Source organism: Neopsephotus bourkii, unplaced genomic scaffold (assembly GCF_033783945.1).
Source record: "Neopsephotus bourkii isolate Nb327-2 ecotype Australia unplaced genomic scaffold, CSIRO-AGI_Nbou_v1 NB_1615, whole genome shotgun sequence".
In the NCBI taxonomy this organism is placed as follows: Eukaryota; Metazoa; Chordata; class Aves; order Psittaciformes; family Psittacidae; genus Neopsephotus; species Neopsephotus bourkii.
This window is the reverse complement of record NW_026902090.1, coordinates 2,821,635-2,841,698: the sequence shown is the minus strand read 5'-3', so window position 1 is coordinate 2,841,698 and position 20,064 is coordinate 2,821,635. Positions and strand designations below refer to the sequence as shown.

Below are 20,064 nucleotides of genomic sequence, written 5' to 3'. Positions count from 1 at the left end.
ATAGAACATTGCATCATACATCTGAAATATGGGAGAAAATTAAATAGAATATGAAGATTTGAGTATTTATCTTGGGCTCATTTAGGAACATCAGGTCAGCATGCTGCTGCTTCTCTAGGCTTGCTTCCATAGAAAGTCACTGGTGGTCAGCAGGCTGCTCCACTGTGCAAGCTGACCATAAGCTATCGATATCCCTTTGAGTTCCTCAGGTTGAAGGCTAATTGCACTTCTGTGGTACAACAGAATTCTGAGCCTAGTCAGCCTTAGGGATGTGTTAGAAACAGACGGCTGCAGTGGACAGGGTTTAGGAGCTGGTGGGGTAAGATCTTGGCTGATGTGGGCAAAACTCTGTCTATAACCATGTGCCAAAGTCTGTTTGTCACGAGCTGATAGCACACCCACCTTGAGCTTTGCTTTCTGGCCATTCCTATTGGTAGCGTTCTCTGGGATGCTCTGCTCTCCTTCTTCCTCCCTGCTTCCTTTCTCTGCTGCTGTCTCCGTGTAGGGACTGCAGTGGAAGATCCTTCCAAAGCTCCCATCTCCCTCCCTGGGAAAGCAGGAGTGCTCTGATGGACCAGGGCAGTGGGCAGTGCCTTGCCAGTGAGAGGGCAGAGCAGGTATTTTATTAAACACACATTAATCCATCTGCTTGGACAGCATGTTTAGCCAGGTGAGTGGCCTGTCAAACGGACAGGTGAAAACTGTGTCTCCACCAATGCGGGCAGGCTGTGGATTAGAGGCAAGGCGTGTGTTCTGTAACGAAGAATGAGAGCCTAATTTTAGAACAGCGGTGAGGCCAGGCTCGGATGTCTGCCTGGGCCCTGTCCCAGCTCCTCTGTGCTGCCAGGAACTTGCCCTTCCTTTCTTTGGAGTGAACTGTATCGTGCCTTTTAATGTACAGGCTCCCCTGCAACGAGGCAGAGTGTTTCCTGCAGTTGCTTTGCTTTGCTAATCATCTTTTGAACCACACACAGACCAAGAGATCCCCTGGTCCCTACACAGCCAGTCCATGTTTTCCCCCTAAGACCTTTCCTCTTTTTCCTTTGCAGATGCAGCTTCTGGACAAGTTCCCTATTGAAGGAGGCCAGAAAGATCCCAAGCAAAGGATCATCCCTTTCCTACCAGGTAATGCTGTGGGGAAGGCCTTAAATAAGATGTGTGAGAGCAGTTGGGGACTGCAGTTCCCCAACCACAGTCTCTAGTACTTTTTGTGACCACTCTTACAAATGCCTTTTCCCTGGGAGCTTGTATATAAAGCCTTGTGATACCAGACCTCCATCTCCTCCTAAAATAACTGGCATGGTGTTTAGGGCTCCCAGGGGATCTTGCATCAGCTGTTGAGGTTCAGGTTGGTTCCTGCCCTGCCACACAAAGGGATTCAATGGCTTCTGGGGGGCTGAGCCTGTGGGGTGGCAGGCTGGCAGCCCCCCAGTCTGAGCTTGGGCTGCCAATTCAAGGCCACTGGAGACCAGAGACACCATCGGTTTTGTTTCTTAATGCTGTGGCTCTGCAGGTATTGTTACTGTACAATAAGGAATGAATAATCAGAGTTGCCACTGGGTTATAAAGGAAACTGTAAGAAGGTTAAATGCAAACAGGGATTTCTGCAGTGCTGGCCAGAAAGATAAGTAAACATCTCTTTGGCCTGAGCCACTGTCTCTCTGACAGCTTTCAGAGGGGGCCTGGACATGATGGATATCCTCTCCTCAGGGTAACGGCACACACTTCCACACAGCTTCTTCCAGCAGTGACTGCAGGGATGGCATGGGGGAGATGAGCCAGACCACAGCGTGCTCTTGGAAATGCACACTCAGGCCAGCTCGCTATTGTCTGACTGCACGGTTCTGGCTGTTGGTTTGAAGTTTGGCTCGCTATGCTGCCTGCCAGAATAAGTGGAGTATTTTCAGCCTCTGAAAAGGTTCCTTCTGCCTTTAACTATAAAAAGGAGATCCCAGCTCTTCCCCAAAGGTCTGTAAAGAGAAGCTGGGATGGGAGGGCTTAGTCGTCTTCAGGAGCGTGCTGCAGTCCCCAACACTGTTTGCAAGCGGAGCAGCTGCTCCAGATGTGTGTTGAACACAGCTCTAGGGCTAGCAGGGGAGCAGGGACTTGGAAAGCAGCAGCACAGATACATGACACAAGCATTGGAGCCGCAGTAGAGCAGCCTAGCAGCTTCCACAAGCCTTCTGGAAGGCAGCCCCAGGACTGGGGTTTGCTCTCTGCAGTGCTCTATGCTGCATCCAGACTCTCTGCAGACAGGGAGACGTGGTGTTGGCCTCCATTTCCAATCTGGCATGAGGAGAGTGGTGCAAGCATAAACTCTCTTTCTAGTTGTGCCACCAACAAACTCACAGACACGTCACTTTGTGAAACCTCTGTGTGATGAGGATGGATAGTGCTGGTCTGCCTTTCTTCCTGGAAAGCATTCTGAGATTCTTGAAAAGCATCATACAGGGGTACAGACAGCTTTAGGTAAGGTGCTGTAGGAACATCTCTGTCTGCAGGTGATGGTTGTTCCTTCTGGATTGACCATTGATGGCCCATTTCTTTTACTTTGTCCTAGAAAAAGCGCTGGCTGAATGCAAGTGACTGATGCTCAGCCTGCGTGCAGTTCTTAGTGATGGATGTCCTGATACATGGGTGGGTGGTACTTGCAGAGGATGACATACATCCCATATGCCCATTACAACACTTCCTACCCCTCCCACCCTCCAACAGCACGAGGGAGGTGGCACTGTTGCATATCCGTGAGGGGAAGAATTATATCTGGAAAACATTTGGATTGACTTAGCATCCCAAAGAAAGAAGCTGCCAGATGAGAATAGACCTCAGCTGTATTTAATTTAGGATTTTTGTGATATACGTTCTACTTTTGATATTGAATCTGTGCCTCTCTCTTGGTGAACCACTGAAAAGCCCATGTTGCTTTACCCGGGAACAAGGTGACTCAGCTGAATGTCAAACAATGTCAAAGTCTGTTAAACAAACTAGCTGCCATAATTAGAATCCGCATGGCATTTCTGCAGCTGGAACCGTGGATCCCTGAAATGAATGCCTGGCTATAGGCTGAGAATTAAAAACCAGCAGGGCAGATGTTTGTACTTAAATCCTACTTTTATGAAAATGTTATGATTTTGCTTGCCTGATTCAGCCAAGCTGGAGTGACTCTGTGTGCTGGGTTCTGAGTGCCTGGGCTTTGCCTGTGCCACTTTCAGGCTAGGGCAATTTTCCCTCATCAGGTCTGGTTTAGGAAGCTGACTGATGCCAGCCTGTGTCTCCTGCTTGTTGGCAATGCTGTGGTGCTCTCCTGAAATGAAAGCATGCACAGTCAGCTGTGCATCTGGAGCAAGAGGCTGGCCTGTCCAGATCCAGTCATGCTATGTCTCAGCTTACTCCGTACAAACCAGGGATGGTGGTGCATGCATGATTTATGATGAAGGATCCCACTGCCCTGTTCTGCCCCCAGGTGTACATCTCTCTTCCTCCCACTGTATGCACAGATCATAAATCCCCTGGGTACTAGAAAGTGGTTTGGTGTAGGTTTCGTCCCACTCAGGTGCAGATGGCTGCTGCTTTTCTGTCCTGTTACCTATTGGCTGTGATTTTTGCTTTACTCACAGATGATAGCCCCCTTTGCACTTACTGCTGCTGGTTTCAGGTGGTTTTATGGTTGCAAACTACTGGGCAAGGTGCCTCCCTGTTGGGTCAATCAAGCCTAAGTATTTGACTGTGTTGGAAACCTTTTACCTGTGAAAACCAAGGGGAGTGTAACAGAGTTCAGTGCCTTGCAAGGAGAGACCATTCTGGGTTCAACAGCAGGAAAGCACAGTTTTTCTTTCCTCTAGATACCTTTATCTTATCTTTAGCCATTTCTTTTCCCCGCTTCCCTCTTACACAAGTACGGACTCTACAGCTTTCAGTGCCATGAAGAGGAACGAGGAAATAAGCAGTGCCAGATAATCCTGTAAAAGATATGCTGTGGATAACTTTGTAGTTTTGCTTACCTTTCTGAGGGTCAATCCCCTGCCTTCAAATTTTCTGCGAACTTCTTTTCCTTTTCCATTCCAAGAAGGCAAACCGGATATTTTTCCTCCTCTTTCCTCATTTTATCTTTTTTCCCCATGAGTTTTCCCTTCTTCTTTCTGATTTCTCTTTTGACTGTTGGAAAAGTTTGCATCAGAGAAGGTGAGGCAGAAGAAAACCATATAAGAAACCATGTTTGTGGGGTGGCCAGAGAGCATTTTTGTAGCTGGTGGTATGAAATTTTGAAGGTTTGAAGGATGGAGGGAGACCGTGGGAGAGTTAGAACAAAATTGGCTGCAAAGCCGCCTTTCTAAACTAGAGATGGCTTGTCACTGTAAGAAGACACGGATGAAAATGCTGTTTGGCTGTACCAGTGTGGCTTTTGGTTGAGCCCATTTGCAATGCACTGATTTCTCCATCACCTCTCCTGCTGCACAGCTGAAGAGCAACCTTTGGAGTGTGGGTTTGAAGCTTTGCTCCCTCCTTGTCAATACTTCAGTATCTGCATCAACAGAGAGAAGAGGTTATAGATTTGCATTCCCTGTTTCAGGAATGTTGGCGGTGATTGATGAAGGAGCTTCAGCTGGAAGGAAAAGGCTGGTCTGCTGAGCTTCTGGAGGACAGGGTGGCAAATACAAATGGCAGAGACAGGGTGATGCAGCTCTGGGATTAACAGTTCTGCAGTGGTTGACCCAGGACTCAAGGGCTTGCATTGTTTTTCATTCCTTTTGGCACTAAGTGGAAGAGCCATCTGGAGACAAAGCTGAAGTTGGAGGGGTGTCAGCTCTTCTTGCTCCTCTGTGTCTTCCAAAGTGTAGCCTTGGAGAAAACACACTGCACAGCATGAAATCCTCCCATTGTGCTGGCTACTGGGCTGCAGATCGCTGCTGTAGAGAGGGTCTTGGGCTTTCCATGGCACAGGCGGCTGGGCATAGATGATGACAGCCCCTGCACTTTCTACCCAGATTCCAGCTTGGTCCTTGCCTGGACTTCAAACGATTTTGAGCCCTGCTTCAAAAAACAGGAGGTTTTTCCATAGTCCTGGAAGGGGAAAATCCTCGCAGGGTGCCTGTTCTGCAGCTTCCCTGCTGCCTGGAGAGGGAGACATCCCGCTTGAGGAGGCTGCTTTGTTCGCCTGATTTTCCTTACCCTAGGGAAGCTGAGTCCTATCCCAGGGGGACCACGGGGGTAGGTGCAGGCTGCCCTACTGGCTTGGTTAGGCAACTGCAGAAGCGACAGACCAGCTCGGCTCCAGGCCATGCCTCCAGCACCTGAGAGCATCTGCCAGAGAGGCACCTTCTTCTCTCTCCCTATCTTTTCCACTTGGACTTTTCAGCTCCCTTGATGAAGGCAAGGGAAGGGGAAACCATCCCTTTCAGGGTGCATGCTGCCAGTGGGGCTTGGTGGCTGTGTCCCAGGGCACTGGGAGGGATGCCAGTATGGTGGATGAGATGTCAACCAGCCGTTGTCTGACCTGCTGAGCCCTGGTGACCTGCTTTCCCCCCAGGAAGAGAAATGCCCTGGCACCATCTCAAAGGGGTCACTGGAGCTTTCTCCTTCCTCAGCCCCAAGGCAGCTGGAACATGTGGCACCTGCTGAAGCACTTTAAGAACTGGCAGCACATACAGGGTGGCAGGAAGATCCCTGCAGGTTTGACATTGCTTTGCTCCTGAGCTGTGGTGCGTGGTTCATGCCAGCAACAGCAGGTGGGGAGCAGGGTGAGCTGCTCTGTGCTGGGCTGCCTAATGTCTGCAGGGCTCCTGATTCCCCCTTGGAGCCCCAGCCTCTCCTCCCGCCTTGTTCCCCCAGCAGAGCAGGAGCCGGGGGTGTGAGCCCCAGCCCAGCCTCATCCCATGGGTGAGTCAGGATGGCTGCGGGAAGGGAGAGGTGCAGTCACAGAGGGCGCGGGAGGGCACCCAGCACCGCCCAGATACCTGGGGCTGGCCGGGGGTGCCGGCAGGCGGGGAGCGCTGGCGGGAGCCTCCCCATTTTGCACAATGCAGGAGAATGGGGAATAATCTCTTCCCAGCACCAGCCGGGACGTTCCTTGCCTCCGCTCCTGCCACTGCAGTGGGGAAGGAGATCTGCCGATGAACTGCATCCCAGGTGGATATCTCTGCTTTTTGGTTTCGGTTTGGTGTACTGGGTTCCCCCCCCCCCGCCCCCCCTTCCCTTTCCAATGAAGAGGAAGCTCAGGAGAAAGGCTTGAGCAGGTTTGCAACAGCAGGATTCTATCCATGGTGATGAGAGCAGCTTTTTTTTCCCTCTCTGTTGTGTATATTCCAGCTTTGCTCCTTTTGTTTTGCTCCGGCCTGGAACAGCATTTAGTTCAGAGATCTTGGGTGGTTAAACTTGAGCTGAAGCAGAGATGATGGGTTCATCTGAAGCAGCAGCACCGTGGTGACCTTCAGATCCAGTAGTTCATGTCCCGTCTGTGTAAATCGAGACCAGGATCAGCAGAATTAGAGCATGGCCATGTGTAGTTTTGTCAAAGGTGGTGCATTACAGCAGTGGTCAGGGCACGTGAGGTGTTCTCAACATTTGCTCTTCCCACCTCTTAAAGGCTGTTTTCCTCTTTGGAAAGGTGGTTGCTAGCTGGGCTTTTAAAAGGAAATGCATTCCCTCTCCTGATTTTTACCTGGATTTTACGTGCAGAACTATGTTTAATTTCAGGCTTGTTTTCCATTTTTTACTATCCTCCCCTGCAGCTCTGTGAGCCGAGGCAACAAGGTGTTAGTGATTTTAATCTTTCTTTAGAGTCATTTTCAACCTACACGGAAATGAAGCATTGCAGCAGTTCAGAGCCAGTCAAAAAGTAGTTTTAAAGGTTAAAAAAAGCCAAAAGGAAGGAACTTCTTATCTTGAACCCAGTCATAGCTTACCTTTTAGATTAAAATATGAATTATTTTAAACGTGTTCCTTTACTGTGCAGGGGTAGTCTTCCAGGCATAATAGGAGCACACACATAGTCTCAGATGTCTGATTTGCTGAGCCTTACCAGTGTCACACAAATGATCAGGATACGCTGCTGTGCTATCCTGAATGCGAGGCACCAAACTTTCTCAGATGGAGAAAGAGGGGCTCTGCACCCCCTCTCCTTCCACCCGCCTGCAGTAAATCAGTGTTGCAGTTCCCTATGCCTACCTCCAAGGAGATGCTGGGGGTTAGGGAGGTGACCCATGGCACTGGGGGCTTGACCACAGCTTTAGAGGGCTACTCCATAATGCAATATAATTTCCCTTTAATATACATATTTTTAGTTTTCCTGCCTCTTTGAAAAGGGAGAGTGCCTCCAGGTTGAAAATGAACTTAGATTTGAGCCAGGGTAGTGTGTTAGCAAGACGGCTAACAGGTCCTTGGCTTGTTTCCATTCCAGCTTATTTAAGACTTGGGTGATGCTGAGCTTCTGGCGAGCTGCTCTTCAGCAGCTCCTATTGTTTGAGAAAGCATTTTCTATTGTTTCTTTCTATTTTCTGCCTTGCTAGGAGAGCTATTGTGGAAAATTCATCTCCTGTCTCTCACAAGAGGAGAATGGATTTCCTGTCGGCTCCGAGCTTGAAGGGAAAGCAGGGGCTGCCGGGAGGAAGCGGCTGTTCCTCGCTGGGCAGCGGGGGGATTGATGATTTTGAGGGGGGCAGGCCTATTTTTTTTCTTCAGGCTCCATGGAGATATTTTTAGGGTTTAAGTCTTTTCTGTTTGAAAGACGAAGTCATCCACTGTGAGGTCAGAGGATGCCCTTAGGCTGCTTCCTATTGAAGAAGCTGCGGAAAAGGCAGCCACCAGCAGCTGCCGGCTTTCAGAGCTGCCCACAGAGGAAGGGGCTGTAATGAGTCCAGTGTAATGGAGTGCAAGGGGGCTTTTGGCTTTTCATGCAGAGCCTTTATCGCAGGCGTCATCAGGTCTTCTGGAGGTCTTTGGTCATTAATAGGGCATGAGTCAAAGGCCTGATTTCATTGCATAAGGAAGAAAAAGGAAAAAACCTCCCAATGCTGACATCTGCCCAAATACCTGGTCCTCTTCCCTCTCATTCAGTCTCTTCTGAGTCTTTTCTCAGTGTAAGGTCTAAAATCCACTGTCTGGCAGCTGAAACAAGAGGCTGGAATAGGAAAACCCTATAGAACAGTGTTCTGGGGCTTATACCTGTTCTTCTTGTCAAGAGCTGCTATTTTGTTCAACCAGAAACCACCTCTGGGCAGAAATCAGCATATGCAGAACATGACGTGCCTCTCATTAGACCATTTGATGAGAGTTTTGTAATGATCAAGCCGCAGTTTCAAGGGAAGACAAAGACTGGAAAGAGTGTTTGGTCTGGGTTTGCTCGAAGCCAGAGCTAATGGGGGTTATTTATTTTTGTTGCAGTGCTGGATACGAGGCCGGGGAGGCCGGGGCAGGTTTTGGGAGCAGTGTGGCTGCTCGGGCTCCTTGGGGAAATATACAGACGTTTTTACTCAGAAATCAGTTGGATTTTGATTCTTGTTTTTAAAGGCAATAAATAAACACGATTATAGACTTGAAAAGCGGAGCTGCGCTGGGCCCGTCGTTTCCTCAGGCAGCCGCTCCAGATGAGTGTGCCCTCCACTGCTATAATTACTTCTTAAAAATAACCCTGCAAGTCTGTAATCTCAAGTGGGTGGTATGCAGCAAGTCTGAGACCATTCTGCATTCAACCCACAGGCTGGGGAGAGGGTGGCTTTATATAAGGGTTTGCTTGTCTTCATTTCTGGGTTGAAATCTGACTTTTTCCCACAATCCATCAACAAATGGCCCATATAATGAAAGTGCTTTTTAACACGGGAGTCAAGCTTGCCAGGGACTCGGATGGCTGTGCAGCCCCACAGGCTCTAGCTATTCCCTCTGGATGTTACTTCTCTGCCTGATCTGGTCTCTGTTGTATTCAGATTTAAGCTGCCTGAGCAATAGAGGAGAGCAGAGCACAGCTGAGATTCACAGCTAAGTAATAGTCTAAACCTCTGCTTGAATCGCTTTTCAGCACACTTTGCCTTTTGGCTGGGCCAGCTGATTTATTTATATACTCACATGCTTAAAATAGGTTGGGGTTATTTTTTTCCTGTGGATTGGAAACAATGAACCTGGGAATTTGCTGCTCAATCACAAGTGATTTCTCCTATTTTGTTTTATCTATCTATTAAGCTTTTGGTGGGCTGATGTTCTGAAGTGTAGTATGTTTGCAGACCTCCCTGCTCCACAATGCAGCTATTTTCAGGATCTTGTGAACACCTTTATCCTTACTCATAAGAGAATCTTTATACTCAGGAGCAGAGTGAGAGAATACTGTGGGTAGGGTTTTGCCAAACTGAATCTATTTCCACTATAATGGAATATCCCATGGCAGTGTCTGCCCCCCTGTGTTTTGGGTTGTTGTATTTTTTAGAGTTTTTGTCCTGTTTAATGGGAAAGCTGAGGTGGAGAGAGGGAAATAACATGGGAATTAGAAAGAGGGAACCAAGGGTAGGTAGATAAGGAAAAGAAAGTAGGCCCTAGAAGTGGGAAATTCTATCCTCTTGAGCTTCTCCCATTCAGAGAGGTGCTAATACAGGCCCCAGGCTTGTACTCAGAATGGAAGTAATTAATGTTTGTTCTCAAATTTCCTTGGGTCTGAAGTTAAGCACTTTCACCATGTCATTTTCTATCAGGGTTTTGCCATCTCTAAGCAAAGAGCAGAAAATTACATTCCTTCTGCTTTCGCATCCTAAGCATTGTCACGTTCAGACTTGCAGGTTCCTTCTCATATTCAGGGCTTGGAACAGCATAGGGGTGACACGGACTAGGCAAAACATTTACAATCTTGTTTGGCCCTTGATGGGGTTTTATTGGAGGTGTTGAGGCTGGTGGGCAGACTTCACCTTTTCACTGAATGCACTATTAGATGTGATTCCCATCAAACTTCTAAATCTTCTTCCAACTCTTCCCACTGAGCACAGGATAGCTTGGGTACCCTCTCAGGCAAGCAGTAAAGCCATCAGATGGGAGTACAGGGTAAAGGCATTTGTGCCTATTCCCACTAGGCAGTGTCGTCACTGTTGGTCTATTTAAATCACTAGATGGGGAGAGCAGGAGGGAAATCATTCCTGTCTTAATCCCGTCTCCTGCAAAAGAGAGCAATGCAGAATTGTGTGTTTAGCAGATTTCCTTTTGGGAAGAGAAGTCTCCTATAGATAATAATCCTTTTAGCAACATCTCCAGTGGACAAGGCTTTGTCCAAAGAACAAAGAAGTCGTCACAAGCTTGAAATCTGCCTGGATATCCTGAGCGCACTCGCGGCTGCGTGCAGACAGGAAGCTGTGCTTGGATGTTTGCTCTGAAGTGGCATAAACAGAGTGTTGGGTCTCCTGGGATCCTCATCTGACCGTGGACCAGGCAGTAGGGGTTCCTCTAAGCTGCAGCAATGAGGACTACCATAATCGTGCAGCTCTGTGCCCACATCCCTGACTGTCCCATCTTCCCTCTGGCCAAACCCATCCTTTGAAGATCCCGGGTGGATGGAGGTGCTGGCAGCAGAGATGAGCAGTGCAGCCACGGTAGACCCAGCACACACGGGTGTTAAGCTGCCAGCCAGCAGGGAACTCATTTCCTGCACAATTATGAAAACAGCTGATCTGTGACATTTTAAGAAGGGGGAGAAAACACAGGGCAGGGGAAGGAAGGCCCCGGCTACATAAATATTTACTTTTGCACAATGTCTCAGCTACCCCCTTCTCCCAGGGGCTGGGAGAAGAAGGTTGCTTGCTGCTGGCTCTGGTAAGTGGTGACAGGGGATGGAAGAGCCACCAGTGGGTTGCCTGCAGCTGGAAGAAGCATGCTCTCCACAAGCATAAGCTGCTCTGCTGGTGTGTGATACTGCCCTGCTCGCCCCTCTGCTCCCTGCTGCATCCCACAGCCAGGGATGTGCTGCTGGACCAAGCCAAGCTAGTGAGGTACCCTTCCTAGTGAGGTATATATCCCTGCTCCTTCCCAGAGGGCAGGCTTGGGAAGAGGGGTGAGGAAATGAAGGTGCAAAGCTTTCAGGGGACAGATGAGGTGTCAGGATCTGGGGACTGCAGCATTTCATGTGGTGGCACCACCACATTGTATGCCCACTACCAGCCGGAGCTGGAGCAGATGTGAGCCAGGTTGTGTGCAGGCACTTGCCAGACCTGATTGAAAAAGGGCCTTGGCTGCAGGTCAAAACAAGTCCCTCAGAGATGGTGAAAAGGTTTTCTTTTGATCATGGCATTGTTCTCCCTGATATAATCCCAGTTTTCAATTTCTTTCCCTCACCATAGACAAAAACGTTATTTTTCCCAGCCCTGTCAGACAGGGTGAGTTGTCATGCTCTGGTCTATAAATGCTGATCAGTTGTCCTTTCATTAGGCCTCCTCAGCTGGGGTGGCTGGTGCAGTGCCATGTAGATGCTGTGTACATATGACATGGTACCTGACTGCTGGTCCCTCCCATGTGTACTCAGGGGGTGGCTGAGGGAAGGCTGTGATGTGCTTTGCCTGAGGTCCAGTTAGGCCATGCCTGTAGCCAGGTTTGCACCGTCCAAGCCATGTTTCTGCAGTACAGAGGTCCATAATGTGTCAATGTGGGGTAGCTTGTATGTAAGGAGATGCAGTGGGTCCCAGTAATAGTGGCACTGATCCACCGCTGGGTCTCAGCATATTCTGATCTTCCGGTGGTATCTATGAAACCAGAAGAGCTGGAATAAGTGGGACTCAGAGATTTGTTGCATGCAAATGGTTGATGTGGTGACAGAGGTACCTCCAGAATGTTCCCCTCTACCCTTTTCATCAAGGAAATACTGGCTAAGCTCACTCCCTACAACATGCACCATCACTCCATGAATAAACACAAGGGATTTGTGTTGTGGGTTAATTCTGCTGCTGGAAATCAAACCCCATCTGTGGTCAGATGGCATCTTTTTTCTTGGAAAGGGACCAAGGTTAAGAAGACAAGGAAGGCAGGTTAGTTAAAATATGTCAAAGGCTCTTGGGTGTAAGTAAAGTCTATAAATAAAAGCCTTTTAACTTGGAAAAGAACTTTAGAGTGATATGATCAGGTTCAATTTAGTCCAAATATTGCTTTATGCCATTAAGCTGTTATCAAGTTTTGGTTCAATTGCAATAGTTTTATGGCTTTGGTGCAGTGGGAACAGTTGCAGCCTTTATGCAGGTAAAGCAATTCCCCTGAAACATTTGCAGTGAAGACTGTTGTATTGTACAGGAATCTGGGAGTGAAACTGCCTGGAAACAAATAGCTGGGAAGGTGACCTTCTCTAGCTCCTTTCTTCATTCCAGCGTAGCTACACAATCTAAGGATTTATGTTGTGAACAATAAGGGGATTTAAATGAGGTTTACTTTTGCATCCTTGTTAATGAATCCTCAAACTTAGTAATAGAAGCTGAACATTCTTACTTATTTCCTCTTAAGCTGCAAGCATGTCTGATTCAGCAGAGTCTTGAGATGATTTGTCAGGATGAGAAAATAAGTCACATCCCTCTTCCTCTTGGGATTAATAGAGAGCTACAATAATCCTGTACACATAATATTATTTCAGTTGAGCTTGCATAATTGCCTGGAAATGGTTATACTCGATGCAATACTTTGTAATGCTGATGTTTCGTGCTTTGAGGTTAGGTTAATTCATGTCATGGTGTCAGATCTGCACAAATAATAAAACAGTTCCACGCACACACGGAGTTTTTCTTAACTAGCCCTCATTTTCTGACCCAAGTTTTACTGTGTTTGATTAGGAGGGAGTGGATTTTAATGCTGTATCTGCAGCACCAGCACAGCCAGAAAAGGCTCATCTCACATTTGGTGTATTTACACATCAGTGTGGCTGTGGGTTGAGGAAGATCCTGGTGTTTCTAAGGAGTCTTGCTGTGTGCATGCCTGTGCTCAAAGCTCTGCTGCAGGGCATGAGTAATTCCACCAGAATCACTGTACCTGACCCTCTGTGAGCCAAGGGTTTCCACATGCATCTGGACCTTTATTCCTGGCTTACATTAGAGAAAGCGAGAGAAATCAGGCCCCCGTAATTACTTACAAGCTGTGAGCCGAGCACGTATGTAAATATTTTCAGGGTCACAACTTAGCTCTTTACTTTTAATATACTTTGTTATTAGTAATCGGTTTTGAAGAGATTGAAAATCCCACCCAAAAGTTTCTGTACTGCTCAGTCTTGACCTCTGCTCCCAGTGGTATCATTGGATTTACTGTTGACTTCAGCAGGAGCAGTCTCAGTGGGTCTGAGGGCTTTTGAAAACCCTTTTGCTGTGTTTTTCTGTATAAAGCCCATCACTGTAGCTGCCAGATTATATGACACTAGGGTTTAAAATGACTTAAGAATGAAGTCAAACTGATAAGAAGGCTGAGATGTAATAAAGCAAAGCAAAGTAAATTTGCTTTCTTTCTAAGACAAAGTGACTTTCACAAGGTTTTCATTTTCTCTCGCCCAAGTGGAAAAACAACTGAGTTTGGTTCATTCTCTATATGCATGCTGGGCATGTGTCAGTGCTGCTCCTGTGGGGTACCAGAGATGACATCCTGCACCCAGCACCATGTGTGGGCTTACCCTGGGCATGCGGGAGCAGGTGAGGCGGTCTGGAGCCCACTTAGGGAGTTCAGATTCAGTATCTTTCTGTCCCCCAACCATAGTGTGCCATCTCGGGTATCACTAGTTAAGCCCATGTTTAGTCGTTAGTTGTGTCCAAGACTTGTCCCTAGTTTCCCCACTGCCAGAGGTGCTTTACAAGTAGGAAACAGAAGATCTGGGGACTCCAGTGGGATATAAACGGTCCAGATCTACACCCAGACTTTCTGAACTTCTTTTATTGGGGAAAAAGAGAGACAAACTAGAACTGCTGTATCTCCCTGTGACATTAAAATAATAAATCCATAAACATTGTCTATCACTCAAATACTGCAGCATTGGAGTCCTTCTGTAATACCTATACCTGATTGATGCCTTTACTGCTGTGCTTAAAGCGTCCATGCTCACATCTGTTTGCAGATGTCCTCTGGAGCAGGGTGGTCTCTTGCTGTAACGCTGATGATAAATACTTTGCTCTTACGGATTAGATTATTCTCACAAATGGTTCTGTTTCACTGGAGGTCAGCTATACTCATCATCTGTTAGCTTTTTTCCCCTGGGCCCCACTTTGTTTTTGGTAATTAACCCAGATCCTTTGTGCCATGGTGTCAGCAGATAGGAGTGTTCCTCCAGGCAGCCGTGAAGACAAAAACGTGCAGGAAAGGGTGTTGTATCTCTCTGTGGCTTTCTGCTCCTCTTCTCCCATTGTCAGCTCCCTGTGCACGATGCTTGCTCCACGAGGTGGTTGTCTCCTCTCCATACCCAGCATCCCCGATTCACCTCATCTTGAAAAGAGTCCAGATGTTATAATCCTCTGGTAAGTCTAAACTGGAAGGATTTTTGTGTTTGGTTCCCTCTTTCTGTTTTATTTTCATAAGCCTATAGATTGACTATTTCTCTTAAAGGTCTCTAGGCTGGGAGACTGCTATTCATCCACTTTTAATTAAAGCAATATAGGGAATTAGGCCTTTCACAGGGGTGGTGCTAGTGATGGCTGTGAGTGTTTTTGTTAGTTTTCCTCCCTTCTGAGCAAATGCTTGGAAGTGTGAGTTGCAGCTTAAGCTTTTTAATTACAGGGGAGTAAAATTACTACATTATGGTGAAGTGATTTCTTTGCAAAGGGTAAACTGTTTCTTGGCTGCTGCTGTGTGCAATAGCATAACTAAGAGAGGATGTCATCCTCAGAGGACAGGAGGGTGGTGGGTGCAAGGAGGGAATGTGAATTTGGGCATCAAAGGGCTGAGGCGGTTGGTGGGGCAGCATGGGGTGATCTCTGGGTTTTGCAGTACAGAGTGAAGGAGGGGAGGTGGAGGGAGCCCCGTCCCTCCTCCTGGCAGTGCCCAGCTGTTTCCCACAAGAGTCTGGTTTGGATCAGGCTGCCCAAGGCATAGTTTCTCTTGATGTTGGTACCATGCTGAAAGAGCATTGGGTTGAGTGCAATCAGGGAGAGTGAAGTGCTGCTCTGCCCAGGCGATTTACAGTCTCTCCCATTTTGTCCTACTTCAAAGCAATGCTCTGGGACTCATAAAACACAGCCTCATGCAAACAAGAAGCTGGTGCAGACAGGGTGTAGGAACCTCCCATTTGCATATGGGGATCACAGACTGGACTTTTTCTGGATCTTGGGGAACACGGTGAAAGCCTCCTTGCCAAGCATGTGAGGGATCTCAAGAGCAGGTCTCAGGCTGACCCAGGGAAGCAGCTGGCTTTTCCGCCTGGAGTGTTCAAGTTATTTCAGTTTTACAGCGTGGAAGGCTCCAGCAGGAAGCTTTCAGAAGAGCTCGAGTGTCATCTGACCCCGGCTCCTGTTTTCTGGAGTGCTGGTGTGTTCCTGGTGTGTGTTGGTTGTGTGCTTGGAAATTTGACTTCTGCTTCAAACTGGTTAGCTATTTTAACACAATGGAAGGAAAGCTATTAGCCTCAGTGTCAAGAGCATCAGTATGCGTGCAGGAAAACCTGTATTTACCCGTAGGTCCTTGGGAGGGGGGATAATCCTCTTCAGTCTCATTAACCGCTCTCTCTTCCTTCTGTCCTTCTTGCATGTAGCTTATTTCTGGCACAAGGACACAACTTGTGGCTTCCTCAGCTCCAGGAGCCCCATACAGGTTTTCGTAGTGCTGCAGAGTAGCCAACATGGGTGTTCATGCTCCACTCTGAAGTCCTTTAAGTCCATCTCAGTGGCAGCACATTGCAAAGGGACTGTCTTCTCCACACTCTTTTCTTCACTCATCTATAGCCTGAACCAGTTTGTTGTCCCCCAGAGGCTCACTGGTGCTCCATATGTTTTTAAACCTGTGACGTAGCCAGGCTGGGTTCTCACTGGCAGCAATGAGACATCATCCCCGATGTTGCTCAGTTTGTTTCTGATCTGTGCTAGTCCCAGGGCCAGACTCTACTTTCATAAATGGCTTCATTTGGAAGCGTGCGCTTCCCTTTCTGCAGTGTTTCCCTATTGCAATGCCTAGAAAGGGCCAAGAAAGGTTTTTTCTTGTCACAGTTTGTGATGCCTGGGGTTCCTCAGGGGCTCTGGGTTTATTCTGTGGTTTGTTACTAATGCAGGTTTCCTGGGGGTTATGAGATGATCTAAAGCAACCTGACTTGTTGAGCTGACTCAGAAGTGGCCCTTCTGAATCACTCCCAGGCTGCTGAGCTATCTGGAGAGTTGACTGCAGGGGATTGATCTGCTTGTCATTCAAACCAAACTGATCTGCATGCCTTCAGAAACATCAGAAATAAGTTAGACCCTTTGTTTTGTGAGTGTTTCCAAAAAGGTTATTTCCCTTTTGTTCTCTTTTTACTCTTCCCTCGTGCCCTCTTTGTCAAGTGCTAGTTATTTAATTAAGCTATCTGAAATGCATCTGGCTTGTCCTCTTGGCACATGAACATAAATTAATAAAGTGTGACTTAAAAGAAATAATGTGGAAAAGCATCATCCAAAGAAAAATTAAACCCAACAAACAAACAAACAACCAAACAACCAAACAACCCTCCTCCCAAACCCACCATCTGCTGAACCACAAAAGAAACACCTGCGAAAAAGACTTATCTAGTACTTGTCCTGGGTAAATAACATGAAAAAGAAAGTACTTGAAGGAAGATTTGTGTATTGACACAGAGTGATTTTAATTATCTGTTTGAGATTCAGATGGCTCTTCTTTCAGAGAAGGGAAAAAAAAAAGAAGCTTGGAAAGTGCATACTTAGGAAATGACGAAGATGTGTGTGTAAGCTAAGGCTTGGCACAGCACCAGTGAATGAAAAAGTCCTTTTAATTCCCCTACACTCTGGATAAGGTCTTTAACAAGTTGTCAGGCTCATTGCTCATGGTCCTTTGCCCCTGTTGGTCTTCTCCTCACGGTGTCCCTTCCTTATCATGTCAGGTTCACCACAGAGAGCAAAGTCATTGCAACTGGTCATTACTTTGTGTGCTAAGGTAGATTTACTGAAATCATGGGTTTTGGCTAGGTGAAAGGGGAAACACGGTCACAAATGGTCGTAAATCAGATCTAAACTTTTGTCCATGTCCTAAATACACTCAGTGTGCATCCTCCTTGTTCTGTAGTGCACTGGAGAGGGGATTTTGGATTTGGACTGCTGGAGGAGATGAGGAATCTCCATCTTTGGAGGTCGATAACTACAGGTTAAACAGACTTCTTCAGTAGTGCCATAGGTAGAATTGTGCCATGAATCAGGGTAATGGATTTGCTGGTCTGTTGAGCTTCCTTTCAGTGCTGTATTTATGTGATTTGGTTATTTGGAGCCATACTATGAAAAGATTGTGATAAAGATTAATTGGACATGAAGGGTCAGTAGTTTGTGGTTGTAAAATCTCAACCTCAAAAAGAAGAATCTTAGTCTACCCAGTAGTAGAAACTTCTCAAGAGCTGATGTTTTCCTAAACTACTCCAGGTGTTTAATCCAAACCCCATGATTTCTGGACAACACCCCTCTGATTTGTAAATGGCACAAACATAATTCTTGACAGCACACCACCAGTCCCTCAGTTGAATGTGGTCTTTGAAGTGTACACGTATGAATATTGCATTCAGAAGGTCTCATGTCACAGAGCAGTCATTGTAGCAGTTGCAAGAAATACCTTTTATTTCCTCCTCTGTCTGTAAGGGAAAGCCCAGTCTTTCAAATGCATTTGCAGCAACATAGTTTTATGTAACCTAGTAGGTAATACTCACTTGTGCATCTTGCAAGAGGAGTGCAGTGGAAATCTCTGCTGCACAGCATGGGCTGTTGGATGCCTGAGGAATTTCTCTGCTCGGTTCCACTGGTCCTGCTACCTTTCTCTCCCCGTCCCTTCATACACAGGACTTTCCCAGTGGCTGAATCTTACCCAGCGTTGCTGTGGCAAGTGCAGCATTACCAAGCTGCTGCACAGTCAGCCTTTAATGCTGTGTTATTTCAGTCCGACAGTTTTGAGGTATGACCTGGATTTTGTTTTGCACAGGTGCCCTGTGTTAATTCAGGCACCTTTCTGCTGTGTATTAACCTGTTCAAAAGCCACAGTGGAACAGAGCATTTTGATTGTGAGCAAATTAATCTCAGGGACTGTCTTGTGTTTGAACAGTGTCTGGTACGGTGAGTTTCTGCTCTGGGAATAGAAGTGTTTTGGAAAACATCATTGGTTTCCTTGTAGAAGGACCACTCCTCTCCAGCCATCTCTCCATGCGCTCACACTGCTGGCTGGGAAGTGGCATTTGCACTGTGCTGCGCGAAGGGACCCACTCTTTCTTACCCTGCCTAGGGAAAAACTGAGGGCTCGTTCTGCTCAAATCAGCACAGGAAAATATTGTGTGGGGTGAGGCTGAATTCCATCCAAACATAAATAGAGTAGCATGCCCCAGAATATCTTTTCAGTCTAAATCTTGCTCAGCAGTTGAATGTCCCAAGTACCAATAAAGTCACTGACTAATGAACATTACTCAGTTCCTTTGGGTGCTTGGCTAGGGGCACTCACAGTTTCCAGTCATACGATTACTCCTTTTTACTTTAAGCCATCCTGTTTTCCTTTAGTCTTTCAGCCTTAAAGAAACATTGAGCAACTATATGTTCTGCTTCTTAATGGCAAAGCCAAGGGATCTCAGAGACGCAGATCTTGCTGGCCTCCTTTCCTGCTACCTGGAAACACCTTCTTTATCTTTGGTGCCAGCTGAAGTGTTAGCGTTCTGGTTTATTTTCCCTCGCCCTTTCTGAGCCTCTCTTTTTTGCCCCTTTTCCACTGGAACTGGGAACAAAATTGGGGTTTTCTGAGAACTGTGTCTCTGAGATACGCAGTGGGGATGAATCAGCAACAGGACATTCGCTCTGCACACTGGATATTTGATGAAGAGAGAAGAAGGGATTAAAGTCCAAACCTGAACTGACATTTAGCAAATTATCTCAGTAAATCCTTAGGGAAGGTTAGCCCCAGTTTCTGGGCAGTTCATTCTTGAGTGCCTGTGGAAAAACAGCCAGCCTCCAGATGCCTCATTAGCCTGGTACATGGGGAGCCTTCTATTCTTTGTGGTCTCTTACCTGGAGGAATAAACGTCTGCACTGTGCATCTGAATGAGACCTCTGAGTCCTTGAGCAGTCATTGATACCTTGTCATGTGTCATTCACTATTGCAGCATGGCCCCAGTGCTTAGTGGCCTTCAGCATCCTGCCACATCTCCAGGACTCATGCCTGGTAGTGTGTCTTTGGATGAGCAATGGCTCTGCTGAGAGGTCTTGCACCCCTGTACCAAGTGAAGCTGCTGGTGATGTGATTTTAAGTACACAAACATTGCCTTAGCTAAACCCACTCCTGTTGTACCCCCAAGATGCAGATACACATCATGGGGAGGCCCATGAATGTTTTAAGTGGTTGTGCAACCCAGGAACTTGTTTCACACCTTCACATCAGTACGTGAGTCTTGGAAATGGTGGTTGAGCAAAGCCAGATCAGCTGTTTAAACTGGCCTAGCTCTGGGTGATCTGTGTAGGTCCTCTGGTGGGGAGGGATGCGTGGCCTACTTCCTAAATCTGACCTGAGTATTTCTTTTTCATAGAAGTAACACCAAAGTACACTCAGACTATACAGAAGCTGCTGTTGAAATTTACTGGGTGGCAGAGCCTGCAATAATCTACAATATCTGACATACGCCACAATCCAATTTTGTGGCTATGCTACGCTCACTTTTTTGACTTGTTTCATTGTGGCCATTGCATAAAAGTATCACCCATCAGTGAAATATCTTCATCTTTGGAGTCTAACACAGTGAATTTTGGCTGGCAACACTACACCTCAGATTATGAGTAGGGATAAAGAAGAATCCCACATCCAATTGACCATGGCAAATCCAATTCAAACTGCAAAGGGATATTTTTCCTCCCATTAGGCAGAATGTGATTAATTTCCCATGTGGAAAATTGTTCAGGACAGACATGCTCGTAAATTATGGCATGAGAGATCCTATTA

The 20,064-nt window shown here is 46.9% G+C and overlaps 1 protein-coding gene across 3 annotated transcripts in view; it reads left to right on the top strand.

Annotated features, from left to right (window-relative positions):
• Positions 1 to 20,064, top strand: part of SH3PXD2A (SH3 and PX domains 2A) — a 257,343-nt gene that overhangs the window by 73,203 nt on the left and 164,076 nt on the right. For all 3 annotated transcript variants that reach the window (XM_061372608.1, XM_061372609.1, XM_061372607.1), the window contains exon 3: positions 1,050 to 1,125. In XM_061372608.1, the coding sequence (XP_061228592.1) occupies positions 1,050 to 1,125 (76 nt within the window). The remainder of the gene's footprint in view (positions 1 to 1,049; positions 1,126 to 20,064) is intronic.